General features: G+C 42.4%; 1 protein-coding gene and 1 pseudogene across 2 annotated transcripts in view; both read left to right on the top strand.

Moving 5' to 3' along the window:
- The first annotated feature begins 6 nt into the window (after positions 1 to 6).
- The window catches only part of GSR (glutathione reductase), a 45,359-nt gene continuing 20,496 nt past the window's right edge, over positions 7 to 24,869 (top strand). The window contains exons 1-5 of the mRNA XM_010838812.1: positions 7 to 19; positions 14,520 to 14,546; positions 16,729 to 16,817; positions 18,351 to 18,420; positions 21,258 to 21,405. Of these exons, the coding sequence (XP_010837114.1) occupies positions 16,732 to 16,817; positions 18,351 to 18,420; positions 21,258 to 21,405 (304 nt within the window). The 5' untranslated portion in view covers positions 7 to 19; positions 14,520 to 14,546; positions 16,729 to 16,731. The remainder of the gene's footprint in view (positions 20 to 14,519; positions 14,547 to 16,728; positions 16,818 to 18,350; positions 18,421 to 21,257; positions 21,406 to 24,869) is intronic.
- On the top strand, positions 22,503 to 22,930 carry LOC104987750 (annotated as a pseudogene). The gene has a single exon (XR_825163.1). The product of XR_825163.1 is annotated as a cytochrome c oxidase subunit 7C, mitochondrial pseudogene (transcript).

Below are 24,869 nucleotides of genomic sequence, written 5' to 3' on the forward strand. Positions count from 1 at the left end.
CAAGCTGGGCGGCACATGCGTGAGTATCCCTGGTTCCTGGCGCTTCTCCTCGTTCCTGGGTCCCTGCTGAGCAGCGTTCCGAAGCCCCGCTTTGTGTCCGCTGCTTTCTGCAGGAACAGCCTCCGTTCTTCCCTAGTGCGATCCACCCCCACCTCCACCCCCGCCCCCCGCCGCCAGCGCAGCGCTTTCCGCTTCGCCTCGCCGGTCAGAGTCAGGATCCCAGCGAGTATAGAGGAAGGAAGTATAAAAGGACTTATCCGCGATCCCCGAAGCTAAGCCTGCATCCTTTCTGGCGCAGGTGTCATCCTAACGGTGGCCCGAGGTGATTAAATTTAACAGAACTTTCCTACATCCTCACTCCTCTGGGTGGAAGGGTATTATTGTATTCCATGCTGGATCTCAACACCAGACCCTTGAAACGTAAAACTGCGTGGAGAATAATTGCCGCTCGCCCGCGTCTCTCCGGGGCGGGGGGAGGAAAGATGGAGCGTGTGCAGTTCACTGGGGATCATGGGGCTCTCCCCTCAGTTTTAAGGGCAGAATGAGTTACAGCAGCGGTTCTCTTGGCTACACATTCAAGTCACCTGAGGAGTTGAAAAAAATTCTGCTTAACCCGGGTGCAGCCTCGGCTTTGGCGATTCTGAATTGCAGCCAAGGTTGAGAATCACCGACTGCAGTTTACGTGGATGTAGGATTTACTATTAAATGATTTTACAGATCTTTCGTTGGGGGTGGGGGTGGGGTGCGGGATTTTAAAACTACCTCTCATCCAAAGAGGGTTGTAAATCCAGCGACTCAGAAACTATTCATTTAAAAAACAAATTTAGTTTCCAAGTTTTTGATGAGGGCTTTTCTGTTGCAGAACTTGGGTGAGGTACTTGCTGTTGGTATTATCCCAGGGACTTTGCTGGCGGTCCAGTGGTAACACTCTGCGATTCCGTTGCAGGCGTCGTGAGCTCGATCCCTGGGTCAGAAATTAAGATCCCGCGTGCCTCGCATGCGGCCAAAAAAAAAAAAAAGAAAGAAAGAAAAGTTGTATCTAAGAGTCCCTTGACTTGGGAATGGGTTCTTGAAGTTCCTTTGGAGAGAGATGCTTAAATGACACTACATTGGGAACTCCTTAAAGGCAGAAGCGGGTTTGTATGTTTTCAGCCTCTTATCACTTTAACAAAGTCCCTGCTCAGTAACCGTATGTGAATGAAACTCAAAATTAACAGCTGTGAAAAGTTAAAGGAGACAGGACACTGTCTCCAGTGTCCAGTGCTCTTTTTTGAAGTTCAAAACGGAAGTGGGAACGACGAAAGGAAAAATGACAGTTTAATGATCAACTTGTACCGTGACACCTTAGTCCAGACGGAGCCTCGAAGAAGTCTGACTGCAGAAAGCAGATGGAGGGGTGCCAGTAAGAGGCCCCCAGGACAGCCGGTGACATCACTTGATAGCTGCCCATTTTAGTCCCTCTCTGCTTTTCCGTTTTCCTTCTTCCTCGTGAATGTCCTAATCAGCCTGTGGCATCCTTTATCATTGTCTTGATTAAATTGTCTTGATTAATTGGTATTAATCAAGAAGGGGATGCCCCCACTTTTAGATTCCTGTTAGAAACGTAAATAGATGAATTACGAGATCAGCTACTTCCAATTAAAAAAAAAAAATCAACTACTTTGGAGAGCTAGCAAAGGACAGCTTAGGAATTAGCCACTCACTGTTTCCTTATAAAGAACCTGGCTTTGCTTATCTCGGACTTCCCTGGTGGCTCGGACTTCCCTGGTGGCTCAGACGGTAAAGTGTCTGCTTACAATGCGGGAGACTCAGGTTCATTCCCTGGGTTGGGAAGATCTCCTGGAGAAGGAAATAGCAACTCACTCCAGTATTCTTGCTTGGAAAATCCCATGGACGGAGGAACGTGGTAGGTTATAGTCCATGGGGTCGCAAAGAATCGGGGTACGACTGAGTGACTTCACTTTCACTTTCCTTATCCCATTCTGCTGCTACAATTTAGTTTTCAGTAAACACTGATCTCTTGGGGAAAATCCCCCATTTCATATTTTTATGATGTGCCATTTGGGCTTGTATCAAACTGGATTTGGTTTTGAAATGCCAGGAAGGGTGTAGTATGCCTTGACTATCAGAGAAGATAGTAACTAATTGATAAAACGTGAGTTTAGATTTGTCCCAGGATTCTCGACTGAAGTGACTTAGCAGCAGCAGGATTCTCATTATCTGGGTTATCTGCAGGTGCCATAACAAACTCCTTACATGCAGTGATTTCCAAACAGGTGTAGGGAAAATGGAAGCACATTTCATTTGTTCTTGTCTTCACTTCACTTCTCTTAAGTGCGAAGTATTTGGACTGGAGGTGGTTGAGAGATAAGGGTAGATACCAAGATTTGTGGGCAAAGGTTCTTCCCTCTAGAAATTTACTGTATGATAGGGGAGCAAAACGTATGGTAGACAGTCAACCCCAGAGTGCGATGGCACCAGAGTAAGGTTCCCTTAGAGTAGTTAAGAAATGATCACGTCTGCTTGGGCACATTGGATAGTTTGGGGATGGAGATAATAATATCTTTGTGAACTTGAACTGGATGTATATCATTTTTTGACAGGGTAGGTCAGGGGCTTAGGCACAGAGGCAGGGTGTGTTGTGTAATCAAATTTGACTGGAGCAGAGGTGTCTCCAATGAGAGAGAGAAGCTGATGGGCAGGGGTAGTAAAAATATAGTGTTTCTGGAAGCACAGTTAACTATGGAAGGATTTTGAGCAGGAAAAGGACACTGTAAAAGTGGTTTTATGGTCAAGGTATTAATACTGTTGAGAGATGTCCCTTGGGAAATTGACATAGATGTTTCTTTACTTTTGACTCTCCAACCAGTTTTTTTCTTAAATATATAAATCTAGGGACTTCCCTGGTAGCACAGTGGATGAGAATCCTTCTGCCAATGCAGGGGACATGGGTTCGATTCCTGGTCCAGAAATCCCACATGCCACGGAGCAAGCAACTTAGCCCGTGCACCACAGCTACTGAGCCGAGTGCTGCAACTACTGGAGCCCTGGCGCCCAGAGCCTGTGCTCTGTAACAAGAGAAGCCACCACAGTGAGAAGGCTGCATGCGCAGCAACAAAGACCCAGAATAGCCAAAAATAATAAATAAATTAAAAATTCTCAAGAGCATAAACTTTAAAAAATATATAGATCTCAAGCTTGGTGGATTTTTAAATTTTTTGCTGTAGGTGAATTCACACAGAAGTTTCAGGTTAGAGCCTTCAGTGGTGGTGGTAATTTACAGGGAGTGGGATTACGTTTTGTTTTTAATTATTTGCTCGTTTATTAGTATACCAGGTATATAGGTACATTTTTCGATGCTGTGGTCATAGCAACAGACAAAGCAGATAAAAATCCCCATCCTCATGGAGCTTATATTGTGATCAGTTCAGTTCAGTTGAGTCGCTCAGTTGTGTCCGACTCTTTGCGACCCCATGAATCGCAGCACGCCAGGCCTCCCTGTCCATCACCAACTCAGAGTTCACTCAGACTCAGCATCCATCGAGTCAGTGATGCCATCCAGCCATCTCATCCTCTGTCATCCCCTTCTCCTCCTGCCCCCAATCCCTCCCAGCATCAGGGTCTTTTCCAATGAGTCAGCTCTTCACATGAGGTGGCCAAAGTACTGGAGTTTCAGCTTCAGCATCATTCCCTCCAAAGAAATCCCAGGGCTGATCTCCTTTCATTATATGTAATTTCTAAATTTTCCATGTGGTTTTTAACAAATAAAAAAGTATACATTTTTGTTTTTAGCCTTCCTTCATGAAAGCTTAGACTCAAGGATTGATGAACTTGGAAATGATTTTGGAGCTCTACTAATTCAGTCTTACTATAGTTTTTTTTTTTTAAATAGGAAGCACTAACATAAGCTTGCTGACTCAATTTTTTTTAATGACCATTTGAAAAAATTGTATTACTATCATTTTTATCAAGAATATTTTTTATTAAAAGTAGGAAGCTTATAATTTTAAGTAAAGGACAGTTCTTTATTTATTTGGCCATGCTGTGTGGCTTATGAGATCTTAGTTTCCTGCCCAGGTAACAATCCCATGCCCCCTGCAGTGGAAATGCGGAACCCTAACCATTAGACTGCCAGGGAAGCCCTGACAGTCCTTTAAATTAAATACTTTTAGCTTTATGAAAATGGGGCATGTGCCTTGTTGCTTTCATTTCATTAAGGATCAGACTCACATAGAACCTTATAGGAATTTAGAAGCATTGTTCTAGCCTGCTACTGCTATTGCTAAGTCACTTCAGTTGTGTCTGACTCTGTGCGACCCCATAGATGGCAGCCCACTAGGCTCCGCCGTCCCTGGGATTCTCCAGGCAAGAACACTGGAGTGGGTTGCCATTTCCTTCTCCAATGCAGGAAAGTTAAAGTGAAGTCACTCAATCGTGTCTGACTCTTATCGATCCCATGGACTGTAGCCCACCAGGCTCCTCCGTCCATGGGAGTTTCCAGGCAAGAGTACTGGAGTGGGGTGCCAGGGACTTCTCCATGTTCTAGCCTAGGACCCTCATTTTTACCAAGGAGCAAATTGAGTGTCAGCTGAAATGTGGTTGAAAACAAACCAAGCATAAAATAATCTATGGAATTAGCAGCCCAGCCATCAGAAGCTGTGGCTTTGGTGTCATTGTGTAGAGTAATTTATGACTTGATAAACATTTTTAATCACTCTTCTCAGCTACACAGAAGGAAACTTCTTCTGCCTCTTAGGAATCAGTCATCATTTTGTGGCTAAAACTCCACTCTCTCAATGTGGGGATCCTGGGTTCGATCCCAGGTCAGGGAACTAGGTCCCACCTTCTAAAACTAAAGAGCCTGCATGCCACAACGAAGATCCTGCAACTAAGACCTGATGCAGCCAAATTAAAAACCAAAGCAAAACAAAAAACGCTTGCTTTGGAATCTACCAGGTGGGTGTCCACTTCAGAGCTCCTGATTTAGCAGGTCTGGAGTGAAGCCCCGGCAGGTGTATTGTTATGAAGAGCCCGATTCTGATTCTGGTGTACTTGAGCCAGACACAATGCTGCAGGCTTCATGGGAAGCAGGAACTGTGCGAAGACTGAATTTGACCCCATGGAAGCACAAGAACGAATCTGGTGAACCCTGCACAGTTGTCGGGGTCAAATGATGATGAGTTTGGTCCAAGAGTCATTCCCTGCTTTCATAGTTTCATGCTTCCAGAGTAAATGCCTTCCATGGGTGTATATGTGGTGTGACTGCTTGCTACATATACAGTTTTCCTTTTCCTGGATGCTTTTGTCCCTTCTGTGATATAATGGGGTCGGCCCCTTCCAAGGAGACAGGTGTTTTCAGGATGAGTGACCTGTGTTGGTATACTGAGAGTTCACTTTTCCTTGATGGAGTTTATCACCTTAAACTGTTACTAACTCAGGTTTGAGACGACTATGTCCTATACTGTGTTCTGTAGGGAAGGAAAAACGTTTCCTCCACCCTTTTATGTTCAGTAGCTGGGGCCTGCAAATTAAACTTGACAATGGGCAGATTAATGGGAGAAAAGGTTTATTTCCCATGCACACATGAGTGTCACAGAAAAGAATTGGGAAAAAAGGAACTCGTAGACCTGGAAGCTTAATACAAATTAACTGAGGGTGACAAATTGTGGAAAAGTAACCAAAGGAAGAGGGATTTGGACATCTAGAGGCAATAAATTGTGGGAAGGTAAATATATGGGGGCAAACTAATGGAAGATAAGAGTTACTTTATAAGGTGTGTGTGTGTGTGTGTGTGTGCGTGCATAGATTCTTCTCATTGCTACCTTTCCATCTCCAGTGATAAGGGTTTTTCTCCAGCTAGTATAGGATTGGGTGGGAAACACCTTCACTAAGGGAAATGTTAGCTTTGCTTTTCAGCACAAAGGTGGGGAGATCAGAGTTCCTCCTGTCTGCTGTTTCTAAATTGTCTTCACCTCAAAATAATGCTGGAGGAGTGGCATGGGCAGTAGGGTGGCCCACTATTTTGGAGTACCACATTCTGTTGCCCTCAAGTTCAGTGTGGAAATAAGTGAAGGCTAGAACTGCTACTAAACGTCTAGTGGATGAACTAGGGAAAAAGGCTTGTGCAGCTCTAATAACATGATTCCACTCTTAAATCAGTCTTTATTTTTCTGGATCAGGTTAGACATTAAAAATGGGAAGCTGAAAGAAATCATCTTTTTAGCATTCAATCAGAAGTAAGTAATCTTGTATTGCCTACTGCAGGTCATTAATTTCTGAGGGCTGGAGAATACATGAGATAATTTTTGAGTTCATTCTGTGGAGTCTCCAAAAAGGTAAATAGGAACGTGACTCGTTTTGTAGCACTTTGCAGATTCTGTGTTTGTGTTTCCTTTTTACAAACTGCAGGCTTGTGGCTGCTCTGCGTTGCCCGCATCTCTTGGTGCCATTTCTGCAGCAGCATTTGCTCACTTCGTGTCTCTGTGTCATTTTAACTCCCGTGGTAGTTCAGACTTTTTCTTCATTATTGTATCTGTTATGGTGGTCTGCCATCAGTGATCTTTGATTGTAACTACACGACTTGGTGAGGACTCAGATGATGGTTAGCATTTTTTAGCAATAAAGTGCTTCTTAGTTTTGTGCCTTTTTTCTCAGTGCTGTTACACACTTAATTGACTACAGTGTAGTGTAAACATAACTGTTGTATGAACTAGGAAACCAAAAAAATTCATGTGACTCTTGGGGTACTCACTTTATTTCGGTGGTCTGGAGCCAAACCCGAAATATCTCCGAGGCCTGCCTGTATCATGCTTGTCTCATGATCAAGTGCAGACCAAGGGAAATGCAGAGGTTGCCCAAAGCCAGGGTGAACTAGAGCCTTCTGAGAGCTTGGTCGCCGTGGTTCAGGGCCCTTCTTTCTGACTTACTATTCCCTTGCCCCAGGGCCTGCAGGAGTTCTTGCTGAGTGTACTGATGCAGCGATAAAGACTAACCCAGTTTTTAGTGTATCAGTATGAGGTTCTTAACCAATGAGAGTTAGGGAGTAACTTTTTGTCCAGGTTGATCCCTGGACAAAAAGTCTTTTTTTTTATATGTATTATATTACTTTCAGATAATTTGACATTTGTATATATTGTGAAATGGTCACCACCATAAATGTAGTTAACATCTGTCACAATACATAGTTACAAGTTTTTCCTGTGAACTTTTTTTTTCCCACTTTTATTTTAATTAATTTATTTGACTGAGCTAGGTCCTAGTTGTATGCAAACTCTTAGTTGTGGCTTGTGGGATCTTAGTTTCCCAACTAGGGATAGAACCTGGGCCCCCTGCATTGGGAGTGTGGAGCCTTAGCCACTGGACTGCCAGGGAAGTCCCCTCTTGTAAACTTTTAAGATCTGCCCTCTTAGCAGCTTTCAAATAGTGTTATTAACTGTAGTCACCATGCTGTATGTAGTTACATCCCTGTGACTTACTTATTTTATAATGGAAAGTTTGCACTTAGCAAAAGTCTTCTTGATCATTAATGTCACAGTGAGCTGTGCTGTACACACCAGTTGGAGAGACCAGCAGGAGGAGTAGAGGCTTTAAAAGAGGCCTGAGAAACAGCCATCTGGTAAATTGTTGTCTGTATTCATCTAGGCTGTTTACAGGGCTTCCCTGGTGGCTCAGATGGTAAAGAATGTGCCCCTGGTCGGGAAGATCCCCTGGAGAAGGAAATGGCAACCCACTCCAGTATTCTTGGCTGGAGAATCCCATGGACAGAGAGGCCTGGTGGGCTACAGTTCATGAGGTCGCAGAGAGTCGAACATGACTAAGCAACTTAACACTTCTTCACTTCAGGCTGCAAACAATTACGTGGTATAACAGGTAAATCATACACTAACTTGGAGGTAGTAGCATGTACTTTGATATTATAGCATCTGTAGCCCCAGTAGGCTGAACATACATATTTTTTAATGGTAATAATACCTAACATGAAATCTACCCTTTTAACAAAATTTTAAGTGTACAGTACTGCATCACCAACTCAATGGATATAAATTTCAGCAAGCTCCAGGAGTTGGTGATGGACAGGGAGGAGGCCTGGCATGCTGCAGTCCATGGGGTCGCAAAGAGTCTGACACGACTGAGCGACTGAACAACAACAGTATTGCTGACTGTAGGTACAGTGTTGTACAACAGATCTTTAAAACATCCTGCTTATCGAGATTTGGAGCCTGTTAATTGGTAAATCCACATTGCGCTCTCCCACCCCCAGCCCTGGCAGCCACCATTCCGCTGTTCGATTCTTTGAATTTGACTGTCTTAGATCCCTCATGTAAGTGGAATCATGCAATAGCTATCTTTCTGTGACTGTCTTATTTTACTACGATGTTCCAAGGTTGGCTTCCCTGGTGGCTCAGATTGTAAAGAATCTGCCTGCAATGTAGGAGACCCAGGTTCCATCTCTGGGCCAGGAAGAGCCCCTAGAGACGGCAATGGCAACCCACTCCAGTATTCTTGCCTGGAGAGTCCCATGGACAGAGGAGCCTGGCAGACTATACAGTCCACGGGGTTGCAAAGAGTCGGACACGACTGACCAACTAACACTTTCCCAAGGTCGAACATGCATTTTTAAATGAACATTTATTAAAAGGAGAGCTCAGTTTAGGGAACCTTGCCATTAGTTCCTTCAGTATTGACAAAGATCCCTCAAAACCAGAAAATAATCCTGATTGTTTCATGAGTTGAGAGTTTCATAAAATGAGGCACACCTATGTTCATAAGTGCCAAAGAAAGGAGTGATCAGAAAGGGTGGGGTTCGTTGAAGCAGGCAAATCCTATTATTGAAGTCTTTTGATTTACCTTGTTGATTGTTTAATCTTTTGCAACAGTCTTAGTAATATTGTTTTGCCATCCACCTCAGAACCCACTAAATTTGCAAGGCCGGTAAAAGAAAGGCTGCCTCTTAATCCTTCAGAGTTCCTGCTTGCGTGTAAAAGGTATTTTGCACAAGTAGCAACAGAATTTTTCTGGTTGAGTGGAATTAAAGAATTTTATGGAAATATGAGTGACCTTCCACATTTCTAAGCAGATTTCACACAGTCACAATTAATAACCATTTATTCACTGAATGTTGCAACATGAGATATTAAATAGGATATAGGATCCTAGATCCTTTTTCTTTTGGGGGTGAGCAAGAGCTGTGGGGCCAGATATCACTCAGTGGGTGTCAGGTGGTTGAGAAAAGTGACACCCTAGAGGAGCTTGTCTCACATAGCTGAATCTGATTTCTCCTGGTTGCCCCAGAGTAGGAGTTCATTTGTGTTTGATCCCTGGGACTGGAAGATTATATGTTAATCTAAGGATCTGCTAAAATAAGAATTGAGCTCAAACAATTTTAGTTCTAACATTTGAATACCTCTTATATAAGTTCATTTTCTTGCTTTAGATTCTGTTTTATATAGAATACCTTCACTCTTCTTTCAAGCTAGATGCCTTCCCAGACTAACTTTCATCTGAAATTTGAAGGTAAAAGACATGGATATTAAATGTTTAATATGTGCCAGGGTGTGATAATTGGATTTATAATAAGAAATACGTATTCGATCTTTGTTCCCATTTCTGGCACAGAGCTCCTAAAACTTTTGGAGTTTACTGTATGATGAGTGCCTTGACATTCGGCCTCACCTGGGTTTATGTTAATGAGGTGTCTGATGGAAAGAATGTAAGCATAGGTCCTGGTTGGCAAAGGAATCAGCCTAACCCCCGACCTTGGGAAGGCAAGGACAAGGGTTTGGAGGTCGAATAACACCAGTGGCCAATGATTTAGTCAACCCTGACTGTGTAATGGAAGCTTTCAGAGAAAACCAAAAGGACAGAATTCAGAGAGCTTCTGGGTTGGTGAACACTTGGAGATTTGAGGAGAGTGGCGTGTGTGCCCAGAGAGGGCATGAGGGCTCCACACCCCTTCCTACATAGCTTACCCTGCACATCTCTTCCATTCGTCTGCTCGTGAGTTACGTTATAGCTTTTTATAATAAACTGGTAATCTCGTGAGTAAAATGTTTTATCACACGTTTCTCTAGGTCCTGTGAGCCACTCTTACAAATTAATCAAACCCAAGAAAGGGCGGTAGGAGGTGGAGTCATTGAAACTTTGGATCTATAGCAGGTTGGTCAGAAGCACAGCTGATAATCTGGACTTGTGTTGGGTGACTGACATGGGAGATAGGGCAGTCTTGTAGGACTGAGCCCTTCACCTCTGAGATCTGATCCCGTCTCCAATGGATGCTGTCAGAATGGAGCTAAATTGTGGAGAAATAAAACATACATCAGGAGTGGTCAGAATTGTGAAGGGACGTGGGTAAGTGATGTCCAGGGGCTTATTAGTTGTGGATGTAAAGCTGGTGAGACTTGCCAAAGACAGAGATCTTTATCTTTTCTGGTCATCAACACTGAGCCCCTAGAACAGTATCTTGTGCAACATGACTGAAAGATTGTGCTCAAAGAAGCTGTTGATGAACCGATAGAGTTTTGCTTAGTGAATGACGATTTGTCATTTGCTAAGTGCTCCTGCCTCAGTCCTGAGCTAGATTTTAGGCTGTGAAGAAGGAAAATGGATGGAAGAAACCATAGGCAACTCGTGATGGGAGGCAGTAAGGGGGAAACCAGAGGAAGGAAGCTTACTGTTACTTAAGCACCAGTGACATTCTTGACCCATGAGATTGCAGGTTAGCCGAGTTACTGTGACGTTTTTACTTGTCTGGGCAGAATTGTAGGTTAGAAGGCCAGACCTTGGTTAAATGGTGAAGCTCATGAATTTTGCCACAGGTACCATTGGACTCTCAGGCTTCCTAGGTGGCTCAGTGGTAAGAAATCTGCCAGCCAATGCAAGAGACGCGGGTTCAATCCCTGGGTCAGGAAGATCCCCTGGAGGAGGAAATGGCAACCCACTCCAGTATTCTTGCCTGGAGAATCTCATAGGTAGAGGAGCCTGGTGGGCTATAGTCTGTGGGATCACATAGTCAGGCACAACTGAATGACTAAAACACACACTTTTCCATATGGCTTTTCTATAACCAGAAGAGCTGGCAGACTGCGGAAATAATTCAGAGAGGTCAGTGGCATCATCAGAAGTATCATGAATTAGAAAATAGGTGCTTTACATACATCATCTCTGATCATCTCAAAACCTCTACAATATAAGTATTATCAGTCCCGTTCTATGGGATAGGAAACTGTGCTCAGAAGGGTTTAGAAACTTACCCCTAACCACCAGCAAGCAGAGGATTCAAGCTCCTGTCTGTCTGACTCTATGTCTGTGCTCAACCTCAGCTAGAGAGTGGGAAGGAGGGTTGACCAGGGCTGCGTAGAGCTCTCCACCCCAGCTTCCTCAGTTTTGTAGGTAACGAATCATTTTCTCCTTCCACGTCAAAGAGGCATTTGATAGTTGGGTTGCGCTGAAGTGTTTGAGGTTTTGGAAACCAGTGGAAACCCCTGGAGGCCTGTCACTAGGAGCTGCCAAAATAGGAGGAGGAGTACGTCAAGGTCATGGGTTTGCATTCAGCCCTAGCCCCAGGTCCCAAAGTGTGCTAGACAGCTTCTCTGGCTCCTAAAGCTCATAATTTTCTACCAGCTTCCTCCTTTGACTTCGGGCCCGAGAGTGTGCGATTTTAGGGAATGTGGGTGATTCTGCTGCTGCCTCTGGAGTCGGCTTCTTGGACAGGCCAAGCACCTCCTTCTGGTCGGGACTGTGGCTCCATGAGAGCAGAGTCTGCGTCCATTTAGTGCTCTGTTTTGCATCATTTCTGGCATTAGTGAGTGAGCACTTAATCAGTACTTCTGAATGAATGAATGGTTAAACTTCTAAAAAATAAACTACTCAAGAGTCATACACTTGGCCCCAGACCTGTAATGTTTAGGCATCCAGAGAGCCTGCCTAGTTCTCTATGGTCGTGGTCAGCAGAGCTTATGAGCACCTGATATAAATTATTCCAATGTTACAAATGTTTCCATGTAAAAGAAAAATAATTGTATAGTAGAAAATACTGAAAACAGATAAGAGCGGTCAAAGAATGAACCATCTAAATTCCACTACCCAGATAAAATCATTTTGGTTTATTTCTTTGTCTAAATGAATTACACAAGTAAGGAATGACATTATAGAAAGTATATGGAGTAAAATATGAACATTTTCTCCCTCCCCAGAGATGACTACTGTTAATAACATGGAGTATGTGCTCAAAGTGTTTAATTGTATGTGCACATTTTCAAATATATATAAATGTAAATTGGAATATACAGAACAAATTGTTCTGCAGCTTTCTTTTTGTCACTTAATATTCTAAGAAACCCTTCTGTAACAGTAAATAGAAATCACTGTGGCCTTTTAAAGGACTGCAAAGTATTCCATAGACTCAGTGTACAGTAATTTCCCTGTAATAATGCTTCCTTAATGATGGATAGTTACCTTGTTTCCGGTTAATCCCTGTGACAGTGAATGCACATCCTTATCTATGTTTCTTTGGATGCTGGAACATAATATGTGACCGTTTATACAGTCCTAAATTTAGAATTGCTAACCTCTAAAGGTGTGTGCCAAATAGTATGTGCAGTTTTAATGGCTTACTCTTTAAAAAATACATATTTATAGTTGAATAAGTTTGATGTGTTAACATCGTGTAAGTTTAAGGTGTATAGCCTGTCACTTTGATGTATTTATCGATTGTAATATGATTGCCTAATATAAGAATATTTATCATGTTACATAATTATAGTACAATATTGCTGCCTAAGTACTAATTAGTCTTACTCTTAGCCACAGTTTTTTTCAAGTTATAAGTTTTAGGGTGTGATCAAAAGGAAGTAAACAAATGTACACAAAAATGTGTGTGTATACATATACATCACAATTTACAAGGACGGTTGGGAGGAATTTCTCTCTTAAGGAGTTTGAATAGTTATATATTTTTTTATGATGAATCAGATCAGATCAGTCGCTCAGTTGTGTCCAACTCTTTGCCACCCCATGAATCGCAGCACGCTAGGCTTCCCTGTCCATCACCAACTCCTGGAGTTCACTGAGACTCACGTCCATCGAGTCAGTGATGCCATCCAGCCATCTCATCCTCTATCATCCCCTTCTCCTCCTGCCCCCAATCCCTCCCAGCATCAGAGTCTTATCCAATGAGTCAACTCTTCGCATGAGGTGGCCAAAGAACTGGAGTTTCAGCTTTAGCATCATTCCTTCCAAAGAAATCCCAGGACTGATCTCCTTCAGAATGGACTGGTTGGATCTCTTGCAGTCCAAGGGACTCTCAAGAGTCTTCTCCAACACCACAGTCCAAAAGCATCAATTCTTCGGCGCTCAGCCTTCTTCACAGTCCAACTCTCACATTCATACATGATCACAGGAAAAACCATAGCCCTGACTAGACGAACCTTTTTTGGCAAAGCAATGTCTCTGCTTTTGAATATGCTGTCTAGGTTGGTCATAACTTTCCTTCCAAGGAGTAAGCGTCTTTTAATTTCATGGCTGCAGTCACCATCTGCAGTGATTTTGGAGCCCAGAAAAATAAAGTCTGACACTGTTTCCACTGTTTCCCCATCTATTTCCCATGAAGTGATGGGACCGGATGCCATGATCTTAGTTTTCTGAATGTTGAGCTTTAAGCCAACTTTTTCACTCTCCACTTTCATTTTCATCAAGAGGCTTTTTAGTTCCTCTTCACTTTCTGCCATAAGGGTGGTGTCATCTGCATATCTGAGGTTATTGATATTTCTCCCGGCAATCTAATAGTATGCTTTTAAACATCTGGCTGGTTTTTACTGAAATCTTACTATCTGTGTTCTCCTTTGTACTGGCTGCTAGAAGACTAAGAGTCAAGTTTATGGTCTGTTTCTAACATATAGACATAAAGGTCTATATATATACATGAAAATAAGTGTATAAATGGTGTATTATCTTCATGTATATAAGCATAGAGAGAGATAATGGATGAACTTTACTGCTTGATTCATCATCATACTTTGATCTTGAAAAATAATGTAATTTTCTGCTATAGATTTTCTCAGAGGAGACATTCTGGGTGTTTTACCCAGCATAAGCTATAGTAAATTTCTCAGAAATCCTCTAGGACAGCTGCTCAAATGATTCAGTTGCCTTTGTTCAGCTGGTGGGTCCTCTCGTCACTGCATTGCTCTTTCTCTTCTGCTTTGTCCCTCTTGGCTTGTGCAAGCTCTGACCTTGGCTACTTCCTGATCTGTATCATCCCCGGAGTGCCTCCTTCCCCACTGCCCTGCCTCAGAAATGGACTTGTTCTCCCCTGCAACCCACTGCTTTTCTTGACAAAATGCTGATAAGTAAAATTCTCTGCCTTCTCGCACAAGGAAGTATTGTTCATAAGTTTTTCAACTCTATAATAGAAAAAAGGGAGTAAATCTCCAGGGTGGATGCTTGGGTTTCATCTTTTGTAGGTTTCTTTGATGATTTTGAATTGAATCTTCCTAAAATATGTCCCTCTTATTTTTTTCTAGGTGAATGTCGGATGTGTACCCAAAAAGGTAGAGCTTTTATTCCTCCTTCCTTTCATTCCCCTTGGGCATATTTGGTGAATCGTGATCAGAATAAGGTTATTTTCAGATGTACCAGTTAAAATCCTTGCCTCAAAAAAGAGCTGAGAAACCTACTAACGGTAACCACAGGATAGTTTTTATTTGTGTTTGTAAATATCATTCGGGCTTCCCTGGTGGCTTGGTTGTGAAGAATCCACCTGCAATGCAGGAGATTAGGGTTCGATCCCTGGGTCAGGAAGATCCCCTGGAGAAGGGCATGACAACCCACTCTAGTATTCGTGCCTGGAGAATCCACATGGGACAGAGGAGCCTGGTGGCCTACAGTCCAGGGGGTCACAAAGAGTTGAACACAACTGAGCGACTGAGCATGCACAGATAACATTTATTAAGAAGCCTGAAGAGGGAGAAAAGATGCCTGGGGATAGAGTATCTGAAAGACCCCTGGCTTCTCTCCATCTTTCCACTCTGGTATCCTCAGTGTATGATCAGTAGTATCATGCCCCAAACCCACAGGATGGCTGGTGGAGCTCCAGGCAGGATGTCCTCACCCAGCACTTTCCCCACAGATGGCTTTAGATTCTCCTGGCCAGGGCAAGCTACCCCTGCAGAGGAGACTGGGCAAGTGAATGGCATATTCAGCCCAGAAAAAGGGAGGGAGGGGCTGCTGCAGAGATAACCACAAAATATTAGCTCCTGGATACTAACTGCATCATACATACAAGGGAAATTCATCCTGACCATTCACCTTGTGGTTAAGTTCTCACAGGGAAAAAGTTCCTTTGGGGACACAGTGGGGAGATAACCAGGAATAGAACACAGTGTCGTCTCCAACTTCTGATGGTCTAGAAGGAACAAAGGCCAACCAAATGTGCATAGTCATGACGTTAAAGAAAAGCATTATCTGTCTGCACAGGATAACCTTTTCTCAATAGGGAGGTCCAGCCAGAAAATAAAAACGATTATATCCAACTCTAAGCCCAAGTGCCGAAATGACCAAGACCTAGTAGCTGAGGGTAGCGAATGGATGGGTATGGCTCACACACATGGCTTCAGTTATTACCTGGAACCCTCAGTGACTTTGCACAGAGTCGGGTGTTTGCCTCAATCCATCTGGTCTTTCACCTGCTCCAGTGCAGCTCTGATTTTTTTCTCAGGGAGACTAGAACGGTTTTTCTCCTGAAAAGATGTGTCAAGATTGTTGAGGTTTTTTTTTGTTTTGTTTTATCTTGATGCTGATAGTTTTTGTTTTTCAGCAGGAATCTATTGCCCTGTAAACTGTCCATGTTAAAACCATGCGTCATGTGACTTGGGGTATCTCCTGGCCATTCTAAAATTGAATTTCTCAAGTTGCTTAAATGATGTTTCTGAGGATAGTATTTGGATGCCATGGTGGTAAGCAGTTGATGGAACTGCACCTCAGTTAAAAGAGTCCAGCAGAGTCATCAGTTTATTCTTTTTGAGGCACACAGGGAGAAAAGCATAAAGAAGAAATCAAAGGCTTGTTAAAAGTGGAGTCTCGGGTATTTCTGACCAATAATATGGTAGTTTGCCATCTAGACTTCTGGATGCCAGTTTTAATTCAGTTATCATGACAATCAGTTGGTATAAAAAGCTTTTACAGATTATAGGCTACATCCCAGTCAAATCTTGTGAGTTCCAGGTGTCTGGTTACATATATCCTTACAAAGACATGTTGTAGTTACCGAATACATAGTAAGAGTCCATTCTTTTAAAGTTTCCAGTGATCAGTTTTATCCCACAGTTTCCTTCCAAATCACTTTATTTTTTTTTTTTCCAAATCACTTTAAAGTTATAGATGCAAAAGGTTAAAGAAATCTGAAACTTAGAACGAATGTAAGCAATAGTGAATAGAACTGTGAGGCATATACTATTCTGCTTTTATAGAGCTTATAAACTAGGGAATGAATTCAAGAGCAGAAGTAATTACCCCCAACGTTTCAGAAGCCTCACTAGAAAAATCTATCTGGTCATATTTCTGAACTTCTCTTTAAAAATGTTTAGTTTTATTTGTTATTTATTTATTTTTCTTATGTTTTTATTTGTGACTTAAAGATCAGTATTTTTATCTATTGTTATATAGTTACCTTTCTATAGGAAAAAATATCTCTTTTCTCTCAAGACTCATGCACCACTTTTTTTTTTGATATAGGTAATGTGGAACACTGCTGTCCACTCTGAATTCATGCATGACCACGTTGATTATGGCTTTCAAAGCTGTGAAAGTAAATTCAATTGGCGGTAAGTATAAATGCTGAGAGGTTCTGTTTATAAGCGCAAATGTTTTCTTTCATAATGAAGTGAACCATAAACTTTTGGGGGCGTATTATTATTATTAATGTGAACAGTATATAACAAACATTTGGAGGTGTTGGATATGTTTATGGCATTGACTGCAGTGATAATTTCATAGGTGTATACTTGTCTCTAAACTCATCGAGTTGTATACATTAAATATGTACAGCTTTTTGTATCTCAATCACACCTCAATAAAGTGGTTTTAAAATACATATACAACATACAAGGTCCATGTTAGCTATTTTAAAGTTGTTGATTCAGTGGCATTAGGTATGTTCATAGTGTTGTACAGCCATCACCAACATCCGTTTCCAGAACTTTTCCAGCCTCCCAAGCAGAAACAGGGTACCTGTTAAACAGTCTTCCCTCCCACACGCAAACCCCTGGTATCTCTACTTTATCTTCTGTCTCTATGGATTTGCCTATTCTAGGTACCTTACACAATATCTGTCCTTTTATGCCTGGCTTATTTTACTTAGCCTAACATTTTTAGAGTTCATCCATGCTGTGGCATGTGTCAGAATTTCATTCCTTATAAGGCTGAGTGATAGTCCCTAATGTTTATATACCGTGTTGTATTTATCCATCCTTCAATGGACTCCTGGGTTTTTTCCATCTTTTGTCTGTTGTGAATAATGATGTTATGAACATTGGTCTGCAAGTCCTGTTTTCAGTTCTTTGGGGTCTACACCTAGAAGTAAAATTGCCGAGTCTTGTGACAGTTTATATTTTAACTTTTTTGGGAAGCTTTTATACCTGTTATTTATTTTTTATTGAGGTATAGTTGGCATACAATATTATATAAGTTTCAGATGTAGATCATAGTGATTCACACCTTTTAAAGGTTATACTACATTTGTAGTTATTATAAATCATTGGCTGTATTCCCTGTGCTGCTAATATATCTTTGTAGCTTATTTTATGCATAATAATTTGAACCTCTTAATTCCCTATGTTTAACTTTTAAAGGAACTACCATAAACTTTTTTTTGGTCTCCTTTTGGCTGCGTCTTGCAGCATGCAAGATCTTAGTTCTCCGAGGGATTGACGCATGCCCTCTGCAGTGGAAATGGGGAGTCCTAACCTCTGGACTGCCAGGGAATCCCCTCGTATAAACGTCTCTGAAGCCATACATTTTAAAAGTTAGCTTATTTATTCATTTATTGAGCAAATAGTGAGTGGCCATGACATAGTAGGCTTTGTGCCAAAGCAGTGTCCTTGCTTTTTGTGCAGAAAAAAATTTATGAACAGTTTGTGTTAACTGAACGTTTTCCCTGGAGTAGATTAAGGTTTCTCTGCATGCATACGGAAAGCAGACAGACACAGGGGAAGGGGCGCCTGCCTTTAGAGACACGCACCCCCAGGGCTCTCGTGGATAGTCTGATTCTCTGCTCTGGGGTGTTCATGGTCAGAGGCCCTAGTTACCACTGAGCAAGGAGACTATGGATCCTCAGTACTGACTCCGGTTCATTGCAGGATTATAAAGGAAAAGCGGGACGCCTATGTGAGCCGCCTGAACACCATCTATCAAAATAATCTAACCAAGGTGAGTGTGTCGGGCTTTGAACTTTGAGAAGGAGCTGTTCTCTGCTGGAGAACTGAATCTGGCCAGGCTGAAACACAGCCTCTACATTTATCTCTTTTCTTTCTTTGTGATTAATGGTTTTGATGTTGATCTGTCAGAGCATAAATTGGACTCGGTAGATCAATCTTGTTTCTGTTTCTGTGGAGAGAATGTGGTATGTGCCAGGTCTCAGCGAATACCTGCCTGCACCTGTCTGGCCCTCCACTCAGTTCCAGAAACCAAGCACCTAAGAGCCTGATTTATGTAACAGTGTGCCAGTTTGTGGATTAAATTCAGGACCATTATCTCCCTGGAACGCTGCCACTGCTCACCTGCTCAGAACAGCCTCGTCCTTGGTGGCTGGATCTACTCAGGACATGCTGTGGTTCAGAAGGGCATTTTTGTGAACGTAGTTCGGTCAGCAAAATTAGGCAGACATAAACTGGGCTGTAGATGTGCTCATTGCTACTACTATTGGTTTTAGGCCCTCTTGGCCAATGAAGAAAGGAAATACATGTGTTTATGCTTATCTATGTGTATATTAATAAACGTATCTATGAAGACTCTAAAAGTGAAAGGAAAAAGGAAAATCAGGCCGCGGTGTGTTTGCTTTCAGCACACTGTGGTGGTCTTTGCTGTCCTGAGGCCTTTCCCGCCTCGTGTTTTACCGCCTGAGCCACTAGGGAAGCCCCCGCTTTGTGCTTCTGTGTCACACCTCTTCCATGGCACTGTGGGAGACATCGACGAACTGTGCACCACGAACCGTCCAACTCTCCTTCCTCTTTTTTATTTATTTATTCTAAATCAATTTATTTTGGGCCACACGACCTGCGGGATCCTAGTTCCCCAACCAGGGGTTGAACCCATAGCCTCGGGCAGTGAAAGCTCAGAGTCCTAACCACTGAACCACCAGGAAATTCCCAACTCTCTCAACGGCATGACTCTCACCATCCTTCGTTGGTCTTTGTGGTCTCACTCTGCAGCTTCTAAGACTTCGGCATCGCTTAGGTTATGTTAGATCAGTATACTTGGGTTATATTTGGGCCACTGTAATCTCCTTAGCAACATGTTTATATTTTTATATTAGTTCTTTTCATTAGGTTTCTTTTTGAGAAGGTGATATTTTCTGACCTTAAGCCCAGTTCAAAGGGAACATATTTGGTCTTCAGATCCCTGTGCACTGAGTTCATGGGATTTTAAGGCTGATAGACATGAATGTGAGATGCCATTTGCTATACTAAGACACCCAAGTTAAAAAAATAATAATTTTTTTTAAATGGAACTTGTTTAAAATACTTTTGCAAAAGAGAATGGAAAACTACTCAGGCAACAACATTTTTTTAATACTCACAAATCTTGGTGTGTAGCAGAATTTCCATGACCTCATATGGGAAAGGAACCATAGGTCATCCAGAAATTCAGAATAGGAAACTTTCTGTTAAATATCCTAGGGAATGAAAAGTAAAATTTCATCAGTTTCTTTCCTAAATGATTACGTATATTTATTGCCACTCGACTCAGTCCCTTTTTTGTCTAACATGGCATAGGAAATCATTACCTCATGAAGGAAGGTGTTTTGGGAGCCTCGTGGCTTTTGGCATCAATCTTGTTTCACCTTGATTAAGCAGGGCATCTGCAGAACAGGCCTGGAGGGCTGATTAGAAAGGAGGAAATAGCTCAATTTAGAACCAGGTATGCTCAAACTTAAACCGTCTTGTTCCGTGATCGTGCTTACAGGATTCCAGTGTCCTTGTGGGTTGCCCACATTTTTTGCCTGTACATGTATCATGGCTGGCAGAAACTAGCTGGCAGTTCAGACTAAGTCCCAAGCATGGAGGCTGCCAGTGAGAGCAAATCAGATCTGAGTTCTCAACCCCTTCTGTGTAAAACTTCACAGTCATGTAATTGTGATGTTCTTCCCCTCTTCGTTTGAGAAGAGAGAAGGATGGCGTTTCTCCCCGCTTTGGCTTCAGCTCCCTGCACCTTTATTCTTCTTGTTTTTCTCAGGCTTCTTTCCTCCAGACACATCGTTCTTCAGTCTGTTTTCATTCCAAGTGAGGAGGGCTTTCTCCTTCACCTTTTGGGAACAAACATGTAATCTTCTTCTTCATGGGATTACTTGCACAGATATATACTTTTTTAGTTTCTAGGTTTTCACCCAAGACTCCATCTTTATTTCTACTTACTGTATACTTCAGCATCAATGGCAACCCCCAACCTAACTATCAATCAACAGTTAGAAGTTCTGTAGAAACTCGGACGTCAGAGAGTTGTCTTGGCATCAGCGAGCCATAAATCAAAATCCTCCATAGAGACTGGAAAAAATAAGTTGCTGCAAGCTTTGTTTTGCCTTTTTTTTTGGGGGGGGGGGGTATCTTTTTTTTTTTGGCTGTGCCGTGCAGCTTGAGGTCAGTTCCCCAACCAGGGATCAAACCCTGGCTCTGGCTGTGAAAACACCAAGTCCTAACCACTGGATCACTGGGGAATTCCCTTGTTTTAATTTTTTAATCTTTTTATTTAATCTCTCTCTTTTTTTAAAAAAAATTTAAATATAGTTGATTTACAGTGTTCTGTTAATTTCTGCTATAATGCAAAGTACCTCAATTATACATATATATTTTTTTCATATTGTTTCCCATTGCAGTTTATCACAGGATATCGACTATAGCTCCCTGTGCTATACTGTAGGACCCTGTTGTTTATCCATCCAAAATATAATCGTTTGCATCTGCTAACCCCAAACTCCCAGTACTTCCCTCCCCACTCCCTTGTTTTTCAGTCCTACAAACAGGCTAATGTTACCGTGCTTTCTTCTCCAGTCCCACATAGACATCATCCATGGCCATGCAGCATTCACGTGCGATCCTCAGCCCACAGTGGAGGTCAACGGGAAAAAATACACCGCTCCTCACATCCTGATCGCCACAGGAGGCGTGCCCTCGGTTCCTCAGGAGAGCCAGATCCCCGGTGAGTCTTCCAAAGGCATCTGCTAACAAATAACAGTCAGACAGCCCTTACCGTTGTTTCCCACCATACCCGCCACACCAGGGCATCTGCCCCTTGCCAGTTCTTTGTCTTGGACACCTGAGAGGAGGCCTCTGCAGAACCTGAATGTAACTGGCTTAAGTGGTGCCGAAGTGACAGGGCAGGGCTTCCCTGGTGGCTCAGATGGTAAAGAATCTACCTGCAGTGAGGAGACTTGGGTTCGATCCCTGTGTTGGGAAGATCCACTGGAGAAGGGAATGGTTTGCCCACTCGTTTTCTTGTCTGGAGAGTTCCATGGACAGAGGCTCAGTCCTTGGGGTCGCAGAGAGTCGGACACGACTGAGCGACTAACACTTTGACTTTTCAGTGATGGGGCAAAGAAAGATATATTTCATCCAGCTCCAGGCTACAGGTAACACAGGAGGAAAAATCAGCAAGTGCCCCATCCTTCCCCTCTCGGCACAGTGGAGTCTGTTTCTAGCCTCAGTTTGTTGTGAGACATTTACTGTTTTGTTTAAAGGAGAGAAATCTTGTATAGATATAACTTCATCCGCTAATTAAGCCTTCTTATATGCATATTTTTCTCTCATGTAAAGAATTAGAAATTAAAGCAGTAATGAATCTCCGACAGTCATCTGCCTTTACTTTGTATACACAGAGAGGAATCATAAGGTATTGCTGTGTTCTGTCATAGAAAACACTGTCTGTATCTTTTTCCCCAACTAGTTATAAGCCCTTTGTTTTTAATAGATGATGATCGTGGTTTATAAAACTTTTATATTCTCCATGGATTGGCTGCTTCTTTTTTTTTGGCCATGCCATGTAGCGCGTGGGATCTTAGTTCCCTGACTAGGGATTGAACCCAAGTCCCCTGCATTGGGTGCACAGTCTTCACCACTAGACCACCAGGGAAGTCTCTCCATGGATTGGCTTCTGAAGACCCACAACCAACCTGAACTGATACGGAAAATTTTGAGTTTCTATGCATGTAGGTATTTCTTTCTCTGTGGAGAGGGAATCCGTAAAATTTCATAAGCTTTTAAAAGGGATATGTGGCCCAAAAGCTAAAGAACAACTAGTGTAAAAAAAAAAAAATGTTAGAGGAGCAAGGTCGTGAGGCAAGGAGCAGTAGGTTTGCAGCCGCCATTTCTTCCGCCTCCGGTCTCTGGATCTTTGGTAGAGCGTCCAACAGCGCTATGTTGGGACAGAGCATCCGGAGGTTCACAACCTCAGTGGTTCGTCGGAGACACTATGAGGAGGGTCCAGGGAAGAATATACCATTTTCAGTGGAAAACAAGTGGAGATTACTAGCTATGATGACTTTGTTCTTTGGGTCTGGATTTGCTGCACCTTTCTTTATAGTAAGACACCAACTGCTTAAAAAGTAATCCATGAGACAGATAGGAAGAGGAGCATATTAAGAGGTGCAGTCTCTTAAAAGGATCAATCCCTTGAATTCAGCATCCTAGATATGTTTGTAAATAAACTTATAGCATAAAAAAAAAAATGTTAAAGATACTGTTGTCAAATAACTTAAAATTTAGTTGGTGAGATGGGATATAAACATCCTGATAGGGAACAGCTTTAAAAATGGATTGTTTAGAGAAAGAAAGCAATGTACAGAACAATGTGTATAATATGCTGCAGTTTGTGTTGTTTTAAAAAGGCGGGGAAACTGTGCAGATGCACCGGGGTATCTGGAAGGGCACACAAAACCCTAGGAGAGCACCAGAGCCCTGGGTGGGAAAGCAACCTGCTTTTCACACAGTGGCCTTTGGTGCTTTTTGAGTTTTTTAAAACATACATTTATTAAAAACATGTAATAAAAATAAATGCAAAAATAAATAATTAACAAATGCAGAGAAATGTAAATATTCCAAGGTGATTGCCAGACAGTGAGCGTTGGGTCGCGGAAAGGGGGGATGGATTACTATGAGCTAGCATAGACCAAAAAGACTTGCCAGGAGAAGGGCTTAGAGATTTGAGTATTATGTGCTGAAGAAGAAAAAGGCCAGAAGAACCAGTGGGTGATGAGGTCTTTAAGGGACATTCAGTCAGTTCAACCAGTTTTCTAGCAGTGAAATCTGGAAGCAAATACATTGAACTGGGACTTCCCTGGTGATCCAGTGGTCAAGACTCTGCCCTCCCAAGGCAGGGGGCTCGGGTTCAATCCCTGGTCAGGGAACTCAGATCCCACATGCCACATGGTACAGCAAAAAAGCCCCCCAAAATACATTGAACTGAAATTGGAAGAAGCTTAGGGCCAAATTGTGAAGACTTACGAAGTGAAATTAAGGAGTCTCTGTCATTCATGAAAACCAATTATTAATAGCTTGTAAATAGGGTAGTGACAAGATCTAAGTGGTAATTTTAGAAACCTAATCTGACAGTGACTTACAGAGGAGGAAGGCCAGTTAGAAAGTTGTTACAGTGGAACGTGCAGGAGGTGGTAATAGGTTCTGAACTACAGTGTTAGTGTCTGAAATGTGGTGGAAGAACTCAGTTCAGCTCTGCAGACAGTTACTGAGCCACTGGTCTATGCCAGGCACTAGGAGAAGAGAGCAGGCAGGAAACACAGAAGGGAAAGCCAGCTACTCTATTTCATTGATTCCAAGACACATTTTTAGAAAATGTTCAACACTTCTGAAATCAAGTTGTGTCCTTAATCATTGTGCATTAAATTTGGCAAAATGCAGTATTTTTAATAACTGATGAGATGGTTGTTAAAAGAAGGAATCACAAATTGAGAACTCAAGACTTTGGATTATTTGTTTTCTTAAATAATTATATTTCTTTATTTTTGGCTGTGCTGGGTTTTCGTTGCTGTGTGTGCTTTTTTCTAGTTGGGGAGACCAGGGGCTACTCTACTTGTGGTACAAGGGCTTCTCAATGCGGTGACTTTTCTTGCTGCAGAGCACAGGCTCCAGGGCACGTGGGCTCAGTAGTTTTGGCTCCTGGGCTCTAGAGCACAGGCTCAATCAATAGTTGTGGTGCACGGGCTTAGCTGGTCTGGGGCGTGCGTGAATCTTCCCGGATCAGGGATCGAACCCATTGTCTCCTGCATTGGCAGGCGGATTCTTTACCACTGAGCCACCAGGGAAGCTCAAGACTTTGGATTATTGATGGAGGGTGGTCTTTTTAACTGAAGTGGTAAATGAGAAAGGGATATAGTTCGGGAGATATTATAAAACTAAGGTTCAAGTTGGAAAATAGCAAGTTTGAAGCAGAGTAGAATCTTATAGCCGGACAGTTAGAAATATGGGACTGGAGCCTGGGGAGAAGGTCAGAACTGAAACTATGCATTTGGAAGTCTCCCCGCAATGAAGGGAGAGTTGGTTAAAACCTTTGAAGGAGAAAAGGCAGAGAGAAGAGAACCAAGATGTGAGCCATTTGAGGGTGGACCTGAGATCTTAATTTCTCAAAGAAATTTAATAGTTATTTAGTCA

The sequence above is a fragment of the Bison bison genome, unplaced genomic scaffold (genome assembly GCF_000754665.1).
Source record: "Bison bison bison isolate TAMUID 2011002044 unplaced genomic scaffold, Bison_UMD1.0 scf7180017864105, whole genome shotgun sequence".
NCBI lineage: Eukaryota > Metazoa > Chordata > Mammalia > Artiodactyla > Bovidae > Bison > Bison bison.